The sequence below is a fragment of the Lytechinus variegatus genome, chromosome 4 (genome assembly GCF_018143015.1).
Source record: "Lytechinus variegatus isolate NC3 chromosome 4, Lvar_3.0, whole genome shotgun sequence".
Lineage (NCBI taxonomy): Eukaryota > Metazoa > Echinodermata > Echinoidea > Temnopleuroida > Toxopneustidae > Lytechinus > Lytechinus variegatus.
The window spans coordinates 52472725-52489784 of record NC_054743.1 but is presented as its reverse complement, the minus strand read 5'-3'; the positions used below and the strand labels follow the sequence as shown (position 1 = coordinate 52489784).

At 37.0% G+C, this 17060-nt stretch overlaps 1 protein-coding gene across 4 annotated transcripts in view; it reads left to right on the top strand.

The window, feature by feature from the left end:
• Positions 1–17060, top strand: part of LOC121414304 (zinc transporter 1-like) — a 63182-nt gene that overhangs the window by 22235 nt on the left and 23887 nt on the right. For all 4 annotated transcript variants that reach the window (XM_041607432.1, XM_041607435.1, XM_041607436.1 and 1 more), the window contains exon 7: positions 7779–7937. In XM_041607432.1, the coding sequence (XP_041463366.1) occupies positions 7779–7937 (159 nt within the window). The remainder of the gene's footprint in view (positions 1–7778; positions 7938–17060) is intronic.

The window sequence follows — 17060 nt, the reverse complement described above, 5'->3', positions numbered from 1 at the left end:
GCTAAGCATTAAGGGGGGAGGGCATTATGGCCTTCCTATCTGGGTCTGTAAAGTAGTTCAAGGTCTTTTCCTTGTAATGGATAACACTATCCATTTCAGTAATCCTTGTTTCTGGTAGACTTTAACATAAACAAATATACATCATAGACAAATAGACATTGACCTCATTGATACTAGAGAAAAAAAATTAAAAAAAGAATGTTTAGTCTTCACTCCCAAGAATGTGGTCTGCATAGCAGCCTCTAATATGCTTTTCACACTGCATTTTTTGTCCTAAATTGGTGGGGCTAAGGGGGGGGGGTCTTAGCCCCACCAATTTCCCAGGGTTAAGCTTAGCCCACTTCGTTTTCACACTACGTTTTAGCGAAGTGGGCTAGCACGGTAAATAGTACGGTACTATCTGGCCCTGCAAAAAAGTAGGGTTAGCCGGCTTATATGCTTTTCACATTGCATTTCCTTAACCCCGGACTATCCTTAACCCCATACTATCTTTTCTTTGATTCACACTGTCTTTCTTAACCCCATACTACATGTATCTACTCAACCGTGGTTAATGCCTTAACCCCGGACTATCCCTCAGCTCATGAATATTGATGATTTTACCAAACAGAGCGTGATTAACATGCAATTTGACTTCTGTGATTGGCTAATGCTTAGCCCCACTTTCCTTAGCCCTGTTTCGTTTTCACACTGCATCTCTTAGCACTGCAATTGTGGTGCTAGCAGCACAATAAGCCTGCTAACCCTGCTTTTTGCAGGGCCAGATAGTACCATACTATTTACCGTGCTAGCCCACTTTGCTAAAATGTAGTGTGAAAACGAAGTGGGCTAAGCTTAACCTCGGGAAATAGGTGGGGCTAAGACCCCCCTTAGCCCCACCAATTTAGGAAAAAAAGTGCAGTGTGAAAAGCTTATTGTGGTGCTAGCACCACAATTGCGGTGCTAAGAGATCAAGCCTTGAAATAAGCTCCTGTGAGCCGGGGGCAATTAAAAAAAAAAATTGCCCCCGGCTCACGGTCTTTTTACAGGAACCGGGGGCAATTTTCTGGAACCGGGGGCAATTTTCTGGAACCGGGCAATTTTCTGGAACCTGGGGGAATTAAAAAAAATATATAACAGTGAACCACACCGCAAATTTGTTTATAGTAAGCGCAGCTCCTGCAATTTTTAATTAGTACATGAATAGCATGTGCTAAGTATTAGGCTTATTCAAACATTTAAGAAATCAGATTTAAATGTTTAAGTGTTTTGACACCCTCACTCCACATGGGCTTATTTATTTTTCATCTTTAATGAACCACAATCAATGAACCCCCCCCCCCAAAAAAAAAAAATAAATGAATAAAATAAAAATTAAAAAAAGAGAGGGATGGAGAAAGAGAGAATTCAGATCAAATAATAAATTTAGAAAAAAATAGATAATTTTCAATTTTTTTTTTCATGGTTAGAATCACGGGTGTGGGTGAGTGTTTGTGTGTGATTGTGACTGTGAGGTGCACTTGGATTGCATATAAATTATGTTAAAGAAATTAAGAGATGAAATCAATAAATAACTCAGTCTATTCAAATTCCAGCACATAGCCACAGGCTATGTACATGTATTGTAGGTTCACGTACCTTAAAGGGGAATGAAACCTTTGGAACAAATTGGCTTGTGTGAAAACAGAAAAATCAAAGAAACAGATCAACGAAAGTTTGAGAAAAACCGGACAAATAGTGAGAGAGTTATGAGCATTTGAATATTGCAATCACTAATGCTATGGAGATCCTCACATTGGCAATGCGACAAGGATGTGTGATGTCACTGATGAATAACTTTCCCTTTGATGGACTATAAAATACCCTCAAAATGTCTCTTTTTGCTTTTTCTTAATATGATGATACAAACTCTTTATCCATGATGTATTCTTAAAAAATATGTATTACATGCCCTCATGTAGAAAGAACAGTATGATTTATGGATCGATGTGATAAAAGAGGCAATTCAAGTGAAATATATACTAAAGTAATGGGGAGAGTTGTTCACAAGTGACATCACACATCTTTGTCGCATTGCCAATTTACTATCTCCATAGCATTAGTGATCGCAATATTCAAATGCACATAACTTTCTCATTATTTGTCAGATTTTTCTCAAACTTTCGTTGATCCGTTTCTTTGATTTTTCTGCTTTCACACAAGCTATCTTGTTCCAATGGTTTCATTCTCCTTAAGTTTTTCACAAGTTATTTGAAAACGCAGATCTCCACAGAAAATGCCTTTCATTCTGGGAGAGTCTAAATTGTATTCATTAATAACTTAAATATTCATCACAATGAAGAAATCAAAGTTTTTCGACATTTTTCAAAAATTATCATGAAATCTAAACTCTATCTCAAACGGAAAATCACCATCACTTAGGCCATTACTGATAGAATTCTCAGCCAGAGCTCTGGCAGAGAACATGAGCTCAAAACTGGCCTGCTAACACCACACTCAAGTGCACGGCGTCCTCCTATTTTTTTTTTTTTTTAGATGGAGCCTTGTTTGATTATTTTTGTCTGATATTTACCCCTCTCCAGGAAAGAAATTAAAAAGCTGCAATTCACAACTATAAGCTATAAAGTGATTTTGGATTTATATTAAGGCTCCGTTTTGACAAGGAAGGTCGGCGACTGTGAGGATAAAAGACTCGCACATCGCATGTGCTGTGAACAGGGATTTATCTCCTGTGCAATTCGAATTACTATATCGCAGAATTGTGATATCATATTCCAACTGGAAATGTGTGCATTAGAAATTGCACATGGTAAAGTATGGAAAAACCGCTACCGGAAGAGTGCGCGCACATGTATTACAGGAAAAAAAGACGGACGTAGCTCACTTTTTATGGTACAGAAAAAAGACGCACTTGGCAATTTTAAACTGTGTGTATCGTAAATTGAAAGTAACTTGATTTTGGCTTTACAGATATCTTAATTACATGTATGATATGGCTTCACTGCTCAGTCACGGCGGGCGCAATTACCTGGAAAATATTTGCGCCCGGTGGTCAAAATTTTGATGATTTTGGGGCTTTATGGGTGCAATTGATGGCTTTATGAGCGCGAATTTGTGCTCCGCGCCCGCTTATTTCAAGGCTTGTAAGAGATGCAGTGTGAAAACGAAACGGCTAAGAGAAGTGGAGCTAAGCATTAGCCAATCACAGAAGTCGAATTGCATGTTCATCACGCTCTGTTTGGTAAAACCATCAATATTCATGAGCTGAGGGATAGTCCGGGGTTAAGGCATTAACCACGGTTGAGTAGATACATGTAGTATGGGGTTAAGAAAGACAGTGTGAATCGAAAAAAAGATAGTATGGGGTTAAGGATAGTCCGGGGTTAAGGATAGTATGGGGTTATTAGGGAAATGCAATGTGAAAAGCAGTATAAAGAAGCCTAGCTGTCAATGACTTGTGTACAGAATGAACCTCTAGTCTTGAAAAATTAATACCAGAATTTGTATTTGAATTTGTATTTGTGGGCGCTTTGTGGTCTCGTGGGTCTGACTCTCACCTTTCAAACAGAGGGTCGAGGGTTCAAATCCTAGCCGTGGTGTGTTTCCTTTAGCAAGAAATTTATCCACACTGTGCTGCACTCCCAGGTGAGTTACATGTATGTACCTGCATAAAATAATTCCTCAAATTGTGCACCTGAATCGGCAGCCTACATGTAGCTTAGCTGGGTAATAATAATATAAGGGCCCACTGGGATAATAGTTTTCGGAACTGAAGTGGCTACCCTGTTTAAATATACCATTGTTATAGTTATTATTATTTGTATTCTTGTGTGCAGACCCACTGTTTGATGAAAGTTTCATTGAGGTAGGGTCTGTGCCTGTAGACTAAGCTCTGTTCATGCTGGTATGCCAGGTTGAATAGCTTTGGTATTAAATGGTCAATCTGAATTAACATACAATAAAGTGCTGTGGACATTGAGAACCCTTTTCAATCATTAAAATTCAAATTTAATATATTTTTTATTATCTATCACCCTCTTTCTAATATTTTTAACTTTCTTTGTAAAAAGTTCTTTTTGAGAACTGATAAAAAGAAGTAATGATTAAGAAAGCTACATAAAGGCCTACGTGTATTTCTTAAAAATTTTAAGCAATTCCATGCCCTATATAATAGGTTTCATATTAAAAAGACCCCCCCCACTCCGAAAAAGACACAATCAAAAACAAAAACAGATATTTAATTTTGATCAGGCACCCCAGTATCAAAATAAAGTTTGATATGCTATCAAAATAAAATTCATTCAATATAGAATACTTTTATTTCATGTCCTCCACTTCACACACTCAGTAATGTACAGTACATGTAGCAATGGATTGGAATATGCATTTTGAGGATGAAAGGGGTACTCCAGGCTGAAAGTAGTGCTGGAAGTTTCATCAAAATCTGATAACAAATATTAAACTTATTAAAGTTTTCTTGAATTTTGAAGTTAAGCAATATTTTGTGAAAACTGTTATATACTCGCTGTCATGCATATGCAGAAGGTTGGCTGATGGTGTCATGTCCCCACTTTCCATTTTCTTTATTATTATTTCATTTAATCATAATTATTTCATACATGTGTATAATATATCTCTTTGTAACAAACCAGTTTTAATGATTATAATGCACATAAAATCAGTAGTCAAAGCATTTTTTTTCATTCTTTGAGAATTAAATTTGAATAGCATGATGTCATATAAAAGAATAAGTGGGGATATGACATCATCAGCTTGCTCATTGAATATTCATGAGGACATGCAATAAGATCATGCATAAAAGTGTTTACCAAAATAATGCAAAGTATTATTATGCCAAACCTTTGTTGTTCCCCTTCTGATTATCTGATAAAATTTTCAGTGTTTTGTTTGTATGATAATAATATTCTGCTTTTACATTGCGCTTATACCATATCAGAATGAAGTCTCTCTATCTATTCAATTCACTGAAAATTTCATTCAGAAATTTTATTAGCATGGCTAACCCCTTTAAAGTGGTATGATTCAATGAGGGTTGTTTACTGCACCAAGGGGTTTGTAGTGTGATGGGTTCATGCTACACGTGGTCTCACTTTAATAGGTCACCCAGTATCTTATTCAAGACCCACATACCTTATACTGGCTACATGTACATGTACAGTTTTTGCCCTGAACTTCATGATCCCTCTGTTTTTTGCTGCCTTGTGCCAAGTAAACGGGTCCTTGAAAAAAGAGTTTGTTTGGGACTTGGTATACCTATATGCTTTTCACTCTGCACTTTTTTTTCTTAACCCCGGGAAATTGGTGGGGCTAGGGGGGGGGTCTTAGCCCCACCAATTTCCCGGGGTTAAGCTTAGCCCACTTCGTTTTCACACTACGTTTATCAAAGTGGGCTAGCACGGTAAATAGTACGGTACTATCTGGCCCTGCAAAAAAGCAGGGTTAGCCTGCTTATTGTGCTAGCACCACAATTGCGGTGCTAAGAGATGCAGTGTGAAAACGAAACAGGGCTAAGGAAAGTGGGGCTATGCATTAGCCAACCACACTACGTTTATCAAAGTGGGCTAGCACGGTAAATAGTACGGTACTATCTGGCCCTGCAAAAAAGCAGGGTTAGCCTGCTTATTGTGCTAGCACCACAATTGCGGTGCTAAGAGATGCAGTGTGAAAAAGAAACAGGGCTAAGGAAAGTGGGGCTATGCATTAGCCATTCACAGAAGTAAAATTGCATGTTAATCACGCTCTGTATGGTAAAATCATCAATATTCATGAGCTGAGGGATAGTCAAGTGTGAATTGAAAAAAAGATAGTATGGGGTTAGGGATAGTACGGGGTTAAGCAAATGCAGTGTGAAAAGCATGTTAATAGTTCCATGCCTGTAGATTCAACTCCTGGGTGTATGTATGTTTTTAGAAGCAACTGACATTGCCCTTTACCAGTTATGTTTAACCTGTCTCTGGCCTCTCATGATCCATGTACCTAGTCTGCAGACACAGACCCTGTTTGAAACTCTACTTAAAGGTCAAGTCCACCCCAGAAAAATGTTGATTTGAATAATTAGAGAAAAAGCAAACAAGCATTGTGCTGTGAATTTCATAAAAATTGGATGAAATAAGCAAGTTATGACATTTTAAAGTTTCATTCTTCACAAAACAGTGATATGCACAACTCTGTGAGATGCAAATGAGACAGTCGATGATGTCCCCCACTCTTTTGTTTTTTTTAATTGTTTGAATTTATTTTTTACAGATTTGACAATAAGGTCCAACTTGATTAAACCATGCTAATTGCACATGTTCAGAGAGAAATTAATAGTTGTTTCATACGACAACAGGGAGAAAATTGGAATATTTCATATTTCACTTACTAAAATACTAAAGAAAGTGGGTGATGTCATTAGTCTCCTCATTTGCATACTGACAAGGATGTGAATATAATTGTTTTGTGAAATTAAGAGAAACTTTAAAATGTCATAACTTTCTTATTTTTCATCCAATTTTGATAAAATTTTCAGGGTAATGCTTGATGGATTTTTCCTTTCATTCATAGTAACTTTTTGGTTGGGATGGACTTGTCCTTTAACAAGAATTACATCAATAAACTCTGAAATGCACCCTAAAAATTGTGTTATCTATAGGCGGTTTCAAACCGCCTCAATCATAAGAATCCCTGTTAAATTACGAGAACTTTTTAAGGCTAAAAAATTCCCATTGATTATTCCTGCATTCACACCGTCCCGAAACATATCCTTTGTGATAAATTCCTGAAGTCAAGAGCATGCGCAGTATGGTCTCATAAGCTGGCAAGGCGCAAGATTCAATCAAAACCACTAGCTCAGCAGCCGCCGGCAGCTTCCACGCCCAACGACACGCTGGGCTATAAGTTCCCGTAAATTGCTTTCACATTGCCAAAATGCCTACGACCTTGGAAAAATCCCCGCGAAAGTTCTCGTAATTTCGCCAAGTACCTACTATTTAGTGGGTATTTTCTTTCGGGGAAATTACGCGTAGTTTGCTTTCACATTACCAAAATACCTGGTATTTTCTGATTGGGGTAAATTTCCCGATCAGAGAATATCTGGAACTGGCGAACTTCGAGGCGGTCTGAAACCACCTAATATGAGAGAAAGCCACCCTACATACTTTCAAATGCTGGGAGGTCTGCAGGTAGATTCCTTTCATATGGGAGACAATTCTGGTATCCTATAAACTTGAAGAAATGATCTCTTTTGCAGCTCATTCTGGAAGCTAAACTGGGATGACACAGTAACATAATGTATTGTAATGTTTAAAATGTGGGTTTTTGAATTATAATTTTATGGCAGTTCTGCAATATAAATAATTCTATAAATGTGGAAATTTATTTGGGATTTTGCAGCAGGATTGGTGAGCGCGAATTTAAAAACACGCAAATTTTATATTGGCATCTAATTTAATACAAGTTTTGAGCTGCGGTTCAATTGCGTGTATTGTTTTGGCAAAGAAAAATACAATCAGAAAATACAATTTTGTTTCTGAAATATTAAATAAAACCATTCACATATGAAGAAGAAGGAAGTGACTTAATGATTTTGGAGCGTGCAAGCAAATATGTTTGAAGCTGCCAAGAACGAAAAATTAATCCTGCGAAAACAGCGGTGTTTACAGAACAAATAAAGCAAGCCACCGTAGTCAGGTTTTCACTATATACAGTACAGGTGGCCACTAAGACTGGTAACTTTTACTTTATTGTCATTTATATATTGGATACAATTATCTTTGCAATTTTCTTGTCTTCAACAGATGAAAGAGAGTTCGACAGAAAGCTGTGGAATACCTTGTCCCACTGACTCCTGCTCTGACACAAATAAATGCTGCAGTACCACCACCAAGCGCATCTCAGGAAATAGTAAGAGTGTCCCAACCATGTCACAGCTGCAGATGGAAGTCAATGACCTGGAGGTTTGTATTGATTGACCTTTGACCCTTGAACTATACTCTATCCACTCCAATCACTCACATGGCATGGTGTGCATGATGCTTAAACATAATACACTAGAAGAGTGTCACATGAAACAAGTAGTCTGTTATTTTCACTGACGAGTTTTACTCTTAACCAATCAGATGTAAGGATTACGATTAATAGTCAGGGAAAATTACTGGCTACCTGTTTCATGAAATTCACTCTAGATGTGATGTGAATGAGAGGTCAAGTATGAAATATGAAGATCAAAATTGGTGCTTTGCTTGCAGCAGGGTATTATAAATCTTGGCAGTATGTGAACAGCTGCTGTCTGAGGCAGATGAAAAGCTACATGTATAACGGAAAAGGGTCCCTTGAAATAATAGGGGTCAGGAATAGGTTTACTCTCTGAATCAAGAACTGCTCACTGTAATTGGAACTGCTCACTGTAATTGGTTGGCCAACAGACAGCTTATTTTGTTCTTGAAGGAGTTTGAAACACTATGGACCAACCTCACCCATGAAAGCACCTTCCTCATGCATTTTAACAAATGGATTCAAAATATGATTCCGAGAGGAGAATTGTCGCCAAAATATACATCTTTTGTCATTTAAGTAGAATCTAATTGCTACAATTAACTCTGTTTTGAGCACTCTTTTTTAGTACATTACATCCCATTTCCACAACAAATTTTGTGAAGTCGTTTCAGTGAATTGTTTGCATTTCATTTGTATGATTCCTATGTGGGATAATACTGTGTACATTTGTAATAAAATGACAAATGCTCCAGTTTTATAAGCATGAGGCGATATATAAAAAAATAATATACTGTAATTATGCAAAAGGTTGCACAGTAACAGGCATTCCATGTGCCCTACCATTTTATTGGCCTTTAAACCATGTAATGTTCATTGCCACACCTTTGAAAGACAATTTTATTTGTACTTTGTTGGCATATGGCCAGAGCTAAGACAATGAAATTGAAGCGACCCCCTTTACTGTTTAACATGAACTTAGCCAAACGTGACCCACAAGCATGAAATCTCATCAAGGCAGCATTCCATAAATTGCAAAATCATTGCATGATACACTTGAAGACTGCATTTGAAGAAGCTTTTGAGATCTTTATCAATATAAACAAAGCATGTGTCACATACTGCTATACTAGGGAATGAAATAGAATGTTATGCTTCAGGCACAGCTTGTATTTGTACTTAACATGGTTAGCATGGGTTTTAAAAGTACAAATTATTTTCATAGTTATTTTGAAAAATATTCAAATGTCCATTGCTTTTAACATCTAATGTATTACATGTTGGTTAAAGATTTTGAGTTGTATGGATGTTGATCATTTGGTGTTTTGAGGCTATGTACATACATGAACATACTGTACATGTATGCATGTAATATTTCAATTCATTAAAACAATAAACAAAGAATTAGTATATTTAGAGCTTCATTTACATTAGATGACAAACGTAATCTTTTTATGCATTTCCCATGCTGTCATGTAAAGTGAACTTTTTGTTTGTTACTGCTACTTGATGCTAAAAGAACAGGTTTCATACATTTTTATGCACATAATGTATAAATCTCATCAATTCTGTTCTGTTTTGTTTGTTTGGGTATCCCAAAGATTGTGCATGTATACAAAAATATATATATATATACATATATATGAATATTGAAACAACAACTTTATATGTAAGTGAAGTTGAACCTTTTCCATAAACCTTAATCAGTCTGGCTGTGAAACACCCCACTCAGCCTTTGGCAATCAGTCCAGTTCCTTGGTCTCCACAGAAGGCACTGCCCCTCAAAGAAGCCCCTAGATCAGAGATGTAGCTTCAAAGATTACCAGGCAAGATGGAGCCCCCTATTAGGACATGAATTGTAACGAATCATGCCGATTAAGAACCTGAGGCCACTGCCTCATCACCAACGCTTCCTACTGTCACTGCCTACACAGAGATATATGGTCTATTTTAGGTGGTCTTCTTCTCTGGTCACTACATAATTCCTGTCTAGTGGAGGGTACAAGATCTGGCTTAAAGACTCCAGATCTTTGATAGTTCATGACTCTGGGAGGAGGGGACAGACCAAAAGGTGTTGTATTGCCTGATCCTCAGTCACAGTCAGTGTCTCCATCCCTGCTGCAGCACCATTTCTGCTTAAGGACTGTCCTGTGACTTAGACATAGCCCGGTTGGCCATTCCTCACTTGCCCCTGTGGAAAATGATTCACTATTAGAGCTTGTGTATCACAGACTGGAGTTGGTTGGACCATTGGTGGTGCTACTTCATTAACTAAATCAGCCTCCTAATAATAGTAGTAACAATTATCATTTCCAATAATGAACTATTATAATTCCAACACTTGTAAATAGGGGGGGGGGGGGGGAGGAGATAATAAATATTTCCAAGATTTGGACATACCTTTGAAATATGGCATCCACCTGACTGGAAGCATGAGTGAATTTTACTTGAAACTTGTCTAATTAAATCCAGTTAATTTATGATCTGACTCATTCACCTTTTATTTAGTTAATTAATAAAGAATTGTTCAATTATAAGATACATCTAGTTTTTCAGAAGTCAAAAGTAAATGAATAAGTAGTTCTGATAATATGACTGGCCAATATTTGATATTAAGAAAAAAAAACTTCAAGTAATGCAGGCCTGCCAAAATTCTTACGTATTGGACAATTCCAGGAAAATGCATGATTTGCACAATTGATTAATGCCATTTGCAAATTAAAGTAGACCATAGAGGGTATCCACAAAGGAAGTAGATAAAAAGAATTCAACTGATATGAGATTAATATTTCTTAAATTGTCTCATACAAAAAGTGATATTTTGACTTCTCAAATGCAATTAAAAGCACTGATTCATAATTTAAATTTTACTTTGCCAGAAATAGAGATATCTCCTTGGCTACTATAATTGATTTTACATAAAATCAAGGCGAAAGCTAACTGAAGGGAATCACCATCATGATTAGCGTGATTTACATTTATAAATTAGAGAATACAATATAAGTGAATAAATAGTATCTTAATGTGTTTTAAGTTTGAGCAAAGGTTAAAAAACACATTGGTATGATGTCATATGAGTTGTGAAGTAGAAAGATATTCCAAAGTTCACAAGATCTTTATTTATCTGAGAATTTTGAGCAAAGTTCATTTCATCTTTGTATTTGTCCTCTTTCATTGTTTGAGACTAAATAACGGTTCAATGCCTTGGAATTTTGAAAGTTGTTTTATAAAACTTTACATAATGTGATATTAAAGAGCCTTGTAGTAGCCCTGGTCTCTGGATTATTAACTCTCTGTTTTCTCTTTAACTACTTAAAGTTGAATTAAGAAGGGGGTGAGTTTTCATAAATATGGGTTCCACACACAATATATAGTATATATCAGTTGTTCAAACAGATAGCATGTCACAAAAACCCTCTGCCTTCTCGATATTTTGCTTTGAAAGTCTCTGAAATTAGCCACCTGTCAGAGCACGAGAGACGAGTGTACCGAAAAATCACTCTGAGTGTGACGTCACCGGGGGGAATTTAGGATAAGAGGTGCCGGGGTGTAATACAGAAATGCTATGCAGAGAGAGAAAGATGATTTTAATTTTTTTTCAAAGCAACTCAAATCAAACAAAGAGGAATCATATGTACAAATCTTTACTTTCCATGTATAAAAAACAGTATAAATAATTATCATGAAGTTTTAAATCATGATGTAAGATTGCAAACAGTGAGTTATTGGATGATATTTTCTTTATTTCTCATTTATTTTATCACGATGTTCGATCAAGTGAGTAGCTGGAAAGTAATTCCGGCGGCTAGCTCAGCTCTGTGCGTGCTGCACACCTATACAATACACACAACACGGCCAGGCATTGAGTGCACTGTAGTGGGGTCTGTCTGTAGTGGTACGGTCTGGTATGTACCGTCGACCCGCAGTTCATGACCATGCTGTGATCCCCTGGCGTCTTTTTTTTTTCTTTCCTTTTGTCTTTGACTCCATTTTTATATACTCTGGATCATTTCCACTCATAGCTCATTCCACAGAACAATCTGAAATCAAACGTAGGAACTATTCTTCTCGGCCTTCCGACTTGTTTTCTATATTTAATTACCGTCACCGTCACACATACAAACGCAATTCGCAAGTGAGTTGAAGACAGCAAGAAAGGTATATACGGTAGCGGTAGCTCGACAGCTAGCTGTACCGGAGCGGGCGGCCGGTCGGCACAAATCAATTCCGCAACCAACTGTGTTTTTTGCAAGAGCCGCGTCACACGCGGATAAATATGTCATGATAACACGTCTGCTACGTTATCTACTGGTGAGAAGGTCTCGATGAAATTTCATATTATTCGCCTTGAAATTATTCTTTTAAGGTCTATGGTACCATTCTTAGGAAATTTATATATTTGAAATAATAATACGGCCATAAATATACTTTTAATCATTTCCTCTTTGCAAGTTCTCCGGCTCGCAGATACAACTTCAACTGCATTTTATTCCATTATGACTTGCTTGGCCACGGACACAGTCCCGAACGAAAACAAGTTAAGGCATTAAAACCGTCTAAAAATCGCTACAAAGAAGAACAGTTTTAACAATGTAGGGACATATTATTGACCATATGTCTTTGAATAATTATTACTTCCTTTCAATATCATTCACATACAAAATCAATAGCGATAAAATGAAGTTTTGACACAAAGGTATATATGAAGACGTACGTGCATAGTACACAAAACGAGCTGCCTTGTTTACTATACCCCCCGGTGACGTCACAGTCAAAGAACGCCCGTCTCGGTAGGCATTGCAGGAGCAAACTCAGGGAAAATGAGAAGGGATAAATCGTTCAAATTCACTATTTTGAAAAAAGAAAATGGGGGGTCGAATCACCTCTTAGTGTTTGGGGGGTTGTAAGGTTGCTATTAATGTAAATATCTCAATATTTGAAATCGTCTTCTTAATTCAACTTTAAAAAATCATGAGAGATAGATAAAGTAAAGAAATAAACATTGATGAATTCAATTAAAAATAAAGGAGTTTGAATTTAAGCCAATGCAAATTAAAATCATGTGTCCATAATAGATAAGTCACTGTCCAGAAATTAGAACTGTGTATATGGTTGTCCTGTAGATGAATTGTCTTTGATTTCTAATTATTTCTTCTTTAGTTTTATATTCATTGGTCACAGCCGTGATTGATGTTGACTTTGAACCATGCACACACATTGAATAAAACTCTTGATGAATTTTGAGCTGCGTTACGTTTTGATACAAGATACACAGGAGACAGCTTCCTGTCCCTATATCCGCCATATATCCCACACTCACCAGCTTGATTCTAGCACAGGCAGTTACAAGAGGGGGATTGTAAAGTAAAGGCCTCTTGTGACTTGTTGGTAAAAAGCCAAGTTTTCTCCTATAACAGTCTAGATGACACATGGTCCAGTTGAAAACTTAACCTCTTTCCTTCCTCCTCATTCTGAAGATGTAGCGAGCATTTCATCAACAGTCTTTTCATAGACTTTTCACAGATTTACTCGCTCACTTCCAATCACATGCTAGTATTTCAGTAGCTTATAACAGTCTTTAAGATGATAAATGGTCCTGTTGAAAACTTGCCTCTTCCTTTCCTCCTTGTTGATATGGGGAGCATTTCATGAAGATCTTGATAGTGATTTTTATTGACTGCAGGAAGATACTGAAATCGTAGGGCATTGCAAGAAACTTGCAATCAGTTCGGTGGATTCACAATATGGTCCACCATCTATCAATAGCGGCGGACAGGCCGAAATTAGCAATGCATCATGGGAAAAAGTTGACATCTGTTGCACATGCTAGTATGAAAGTGAATGCATACATGCAGTTATTTAGTGCTGGCCGACGTGGCTTGACTGGATATGCTGTTTACTCGGGTCCAGGAGATTGGAGAGAAATTTACCCCCATATCTTTGTGAAAAATATACCGGTTTTGGTGAATTCTTGCCAGACATGTATGCTTTTCATTTTTGAAGCGCTAGCACTGTGCGCTGCCTGTGCGCAATGTCTACCCTAAAAAGGCTAAAGATAGAATTTTGGCCTGTTTGCTGTACTGATAGATGGCGCACCATATCAGCTAGTGTAAGACCTCAAAAACCATTGTAAGTTCATTGAGAGACCTCTGAAAGATCAACCAGAATTCATGGTCTTTCAGCGGTCTTGTTCTCTGTAGGCAGTGCTGCACCATTCCGAGTTTGCTCAATCTCGAGATTTTAGCCCGATCGGCCCTCTTCGCGATTAATCTCGAGATTCAAGAAACCCCGTCTCCACCATCGCAAGAAGAGCGATTCCTGCTCGAGCGAGGCAACAAGCCCAATATTCCGAGCATGCGATCTTGGAGTTTCAACGGCCCGTGCTTTTGAATAAATTCCTGTGATATGTAATCAAATACTTGTACTTCTTTCACAAGCACTTTCGCCGGTGTTATGCAACAATCCTCTCAGCTCAACCGCGCTAAGCGAGTGAAGAAGTGATGTATTCTTCGTTAAATACGATGGCGGAGAAGGAGGCAACGACAGAGAGAGAGAGAAGGAGGGAAAAAATGCTATTTGCTCACATTTTGCGAAGGAATAAGACGACACTGCTGTCAGTGTTGTTATTGACTATGACCATCGTCGATAATGAGCGCCTCCCCAATCGGTCTGGTCTCTCCCAAAATCCTTAATCACTGGTGGGACAGACACCATCATTGCTGATTGGAGAATTGATGAACGCTATTCGCGATAATGTCTATTTGCGTTTATAAAGTTGACTTTCGCATGCGTTCGGTACGATCGCGATGTTTTTATGTTTTGACCAAGGCGGAAATGGAACGCGAATTCCATTATGTACTGACGTCATGATTAAATTACCCCGAGTAAAATCTCGAGTGCGTCTGCACCTACGAATTAGCGAGATAATTCGTAAAATAGCGCGCTATTTTGCAAATAAACCCAAGTTGACTTGGGATTGCAATCTCGAGATTAATCCTACCAACTAGCGCGATAATTGCATCTCCATTGCAAACAATCTCAAGATTTTTCAGATCGGGATAATTTGCCGAATCAGAATTAGCGCGCTAATTTGAAAACTCGGGATGGTGCAGATGGCCCTTGTGGATAGGGGGTTTTATTGAGTGAAATCTCTATACACAACCCAGATCTATGTGTTCACAACAAATGCATCTATTGACCCTATCAAAGGTATTGTTTAACTTTGTGAGCAGCCGATTTAAAAAATTCTCAAACAAGATAAAACATGTGTACAAGTGCATGTATTAGAACTAATAAACCCTGAAAACAACCATTATTGAGAATTAAAAGCTAAAACTACAAGGCAAACCCCGATTTTGTAAATAGGCGTCTTATAGACGCCTAAATAGTACATAAAGTACTAAATAAATAGTGTATGGGATGAAATTAAGAGGGTGTTTCCAGTCACTTTATATTTCAATTTTTGAAGCACTAAATAATGATTTTCGAATGCAATTTTTTCTGGGCTTCATTTTTGTAGCATATCACAGACACAGGTGACAAGTGTGACCTTATAGCTCAGATTTTTTAAAAGTCAAATCATTGTTAACCAATCACTTTAAACAACAACTTGATTTGAACAAATAGAGGAGAAGGCATACAAGTAGGCAGGGAGCACAAAATTCATCAAAATAAGAAACAGTCATGATTTGTCTTTTTTGTATGCACAACATAGGTGATAGGTCTGTGCAATTGAAAGAGTTTTCACCCTGTCACTATTTCTACTGTATGATTTTAAAAGGGCTCCTGCAAATGAAATTTATGGATAGAGAGTAGATAGTCTATAGCAACTAGGGTTGTGTTCAATGTCTGTTTCCAAATTTAAACAGCAACATAAAACGTGATTACAAAACGTGGATATAATGAGGAACAAATGGTGTGTTCAATGCAGGGTGACCAGATTTCACAAAATGAAATACGGGACAATCGACAAAAAAGATCAACAAAGAAGGCTACACACTGTTACACCTGTGAAAAATTATAAAGAATTGGAAGGGAGGGTGAACGAAAGAATGAAGGAGAGTAAGAACAGACGAAAGAAAAGAGATGAATTGAGAAGAAAGAAAGAAAAAAAAATAAGGGGAAAATGAAGGAAAAATACAAATAAAAGACAGAATAAAATGATGAAAGAAAGAATAGAAGAGAGAAAATGTTTCCGTCATTCTTTGAATTGAATACAGAAAGAAAGAAAGAAAAAGAAAGCAATGGAATATGAATACATGTGTGAAAGACAAAATAAAGGAGAGAAAAAAAGTAAGAAAAAGGAGGAGGAAAGAAAACTGTTTCCTTCATTCTTTGAAAGAAACAAAGAAAGAAGGAAAACAGTAGGGAAGGAGTGAAGGAATTAAGGGAGGGAGGGAGAGAAAGAATTAGAAGGAAAAGTAAAATAAAGAATGAAAGAAAGGAGGAAAGAGAGGGAGAAAGAATGATGTGAGGAGGGAATGAAAACATAATGGAAGAAGAGAAAGAATTAAAAGAAAAAGGAGAGGAAGGGAGGGGGAGAAAAAAGTTATAAGAAAAAAGAATAAAGGAAATATAAAAAAGGAAATTTAATAAAGAAGACAGGTAAGAAAAAGGAGGAAAGAAAGAAAATGAGCACACAGATAGAGAAAGGATCAGGAAAGACAAATAGGAAATAAAGATAGATGGAACAAAAACGGGCAAGCAGGAAGGATATAAGGATGAAGAAAGAAGGATAGAAAAGAAAGAAAAAGGAAAAGAGTTCAAACTTCAAGCACAAAAATCCAATCATCTAACAAAATCATAATGAAATTTGTTGTTTTTCAAATATGTTTTTAAAATAAAAAAATGTTTTAGAAATGAATGAAATTTCAAAGTGAATTTTTTTTTATTTAAAAATTAGATGAAACATCGCGACATCATACACAACAAGACTCAAAACGAAAGCTGAAACAACTAGATCTAGTTATGAAATCTCAATAACTTGTTCCTCCGATTGCATCTCCAAATCAGTAATCTGAGAACCCATTATATAATCGTACAAATTTCCCCCCGATTTTGTGATTATTTTGGCATGTATGGTGGAG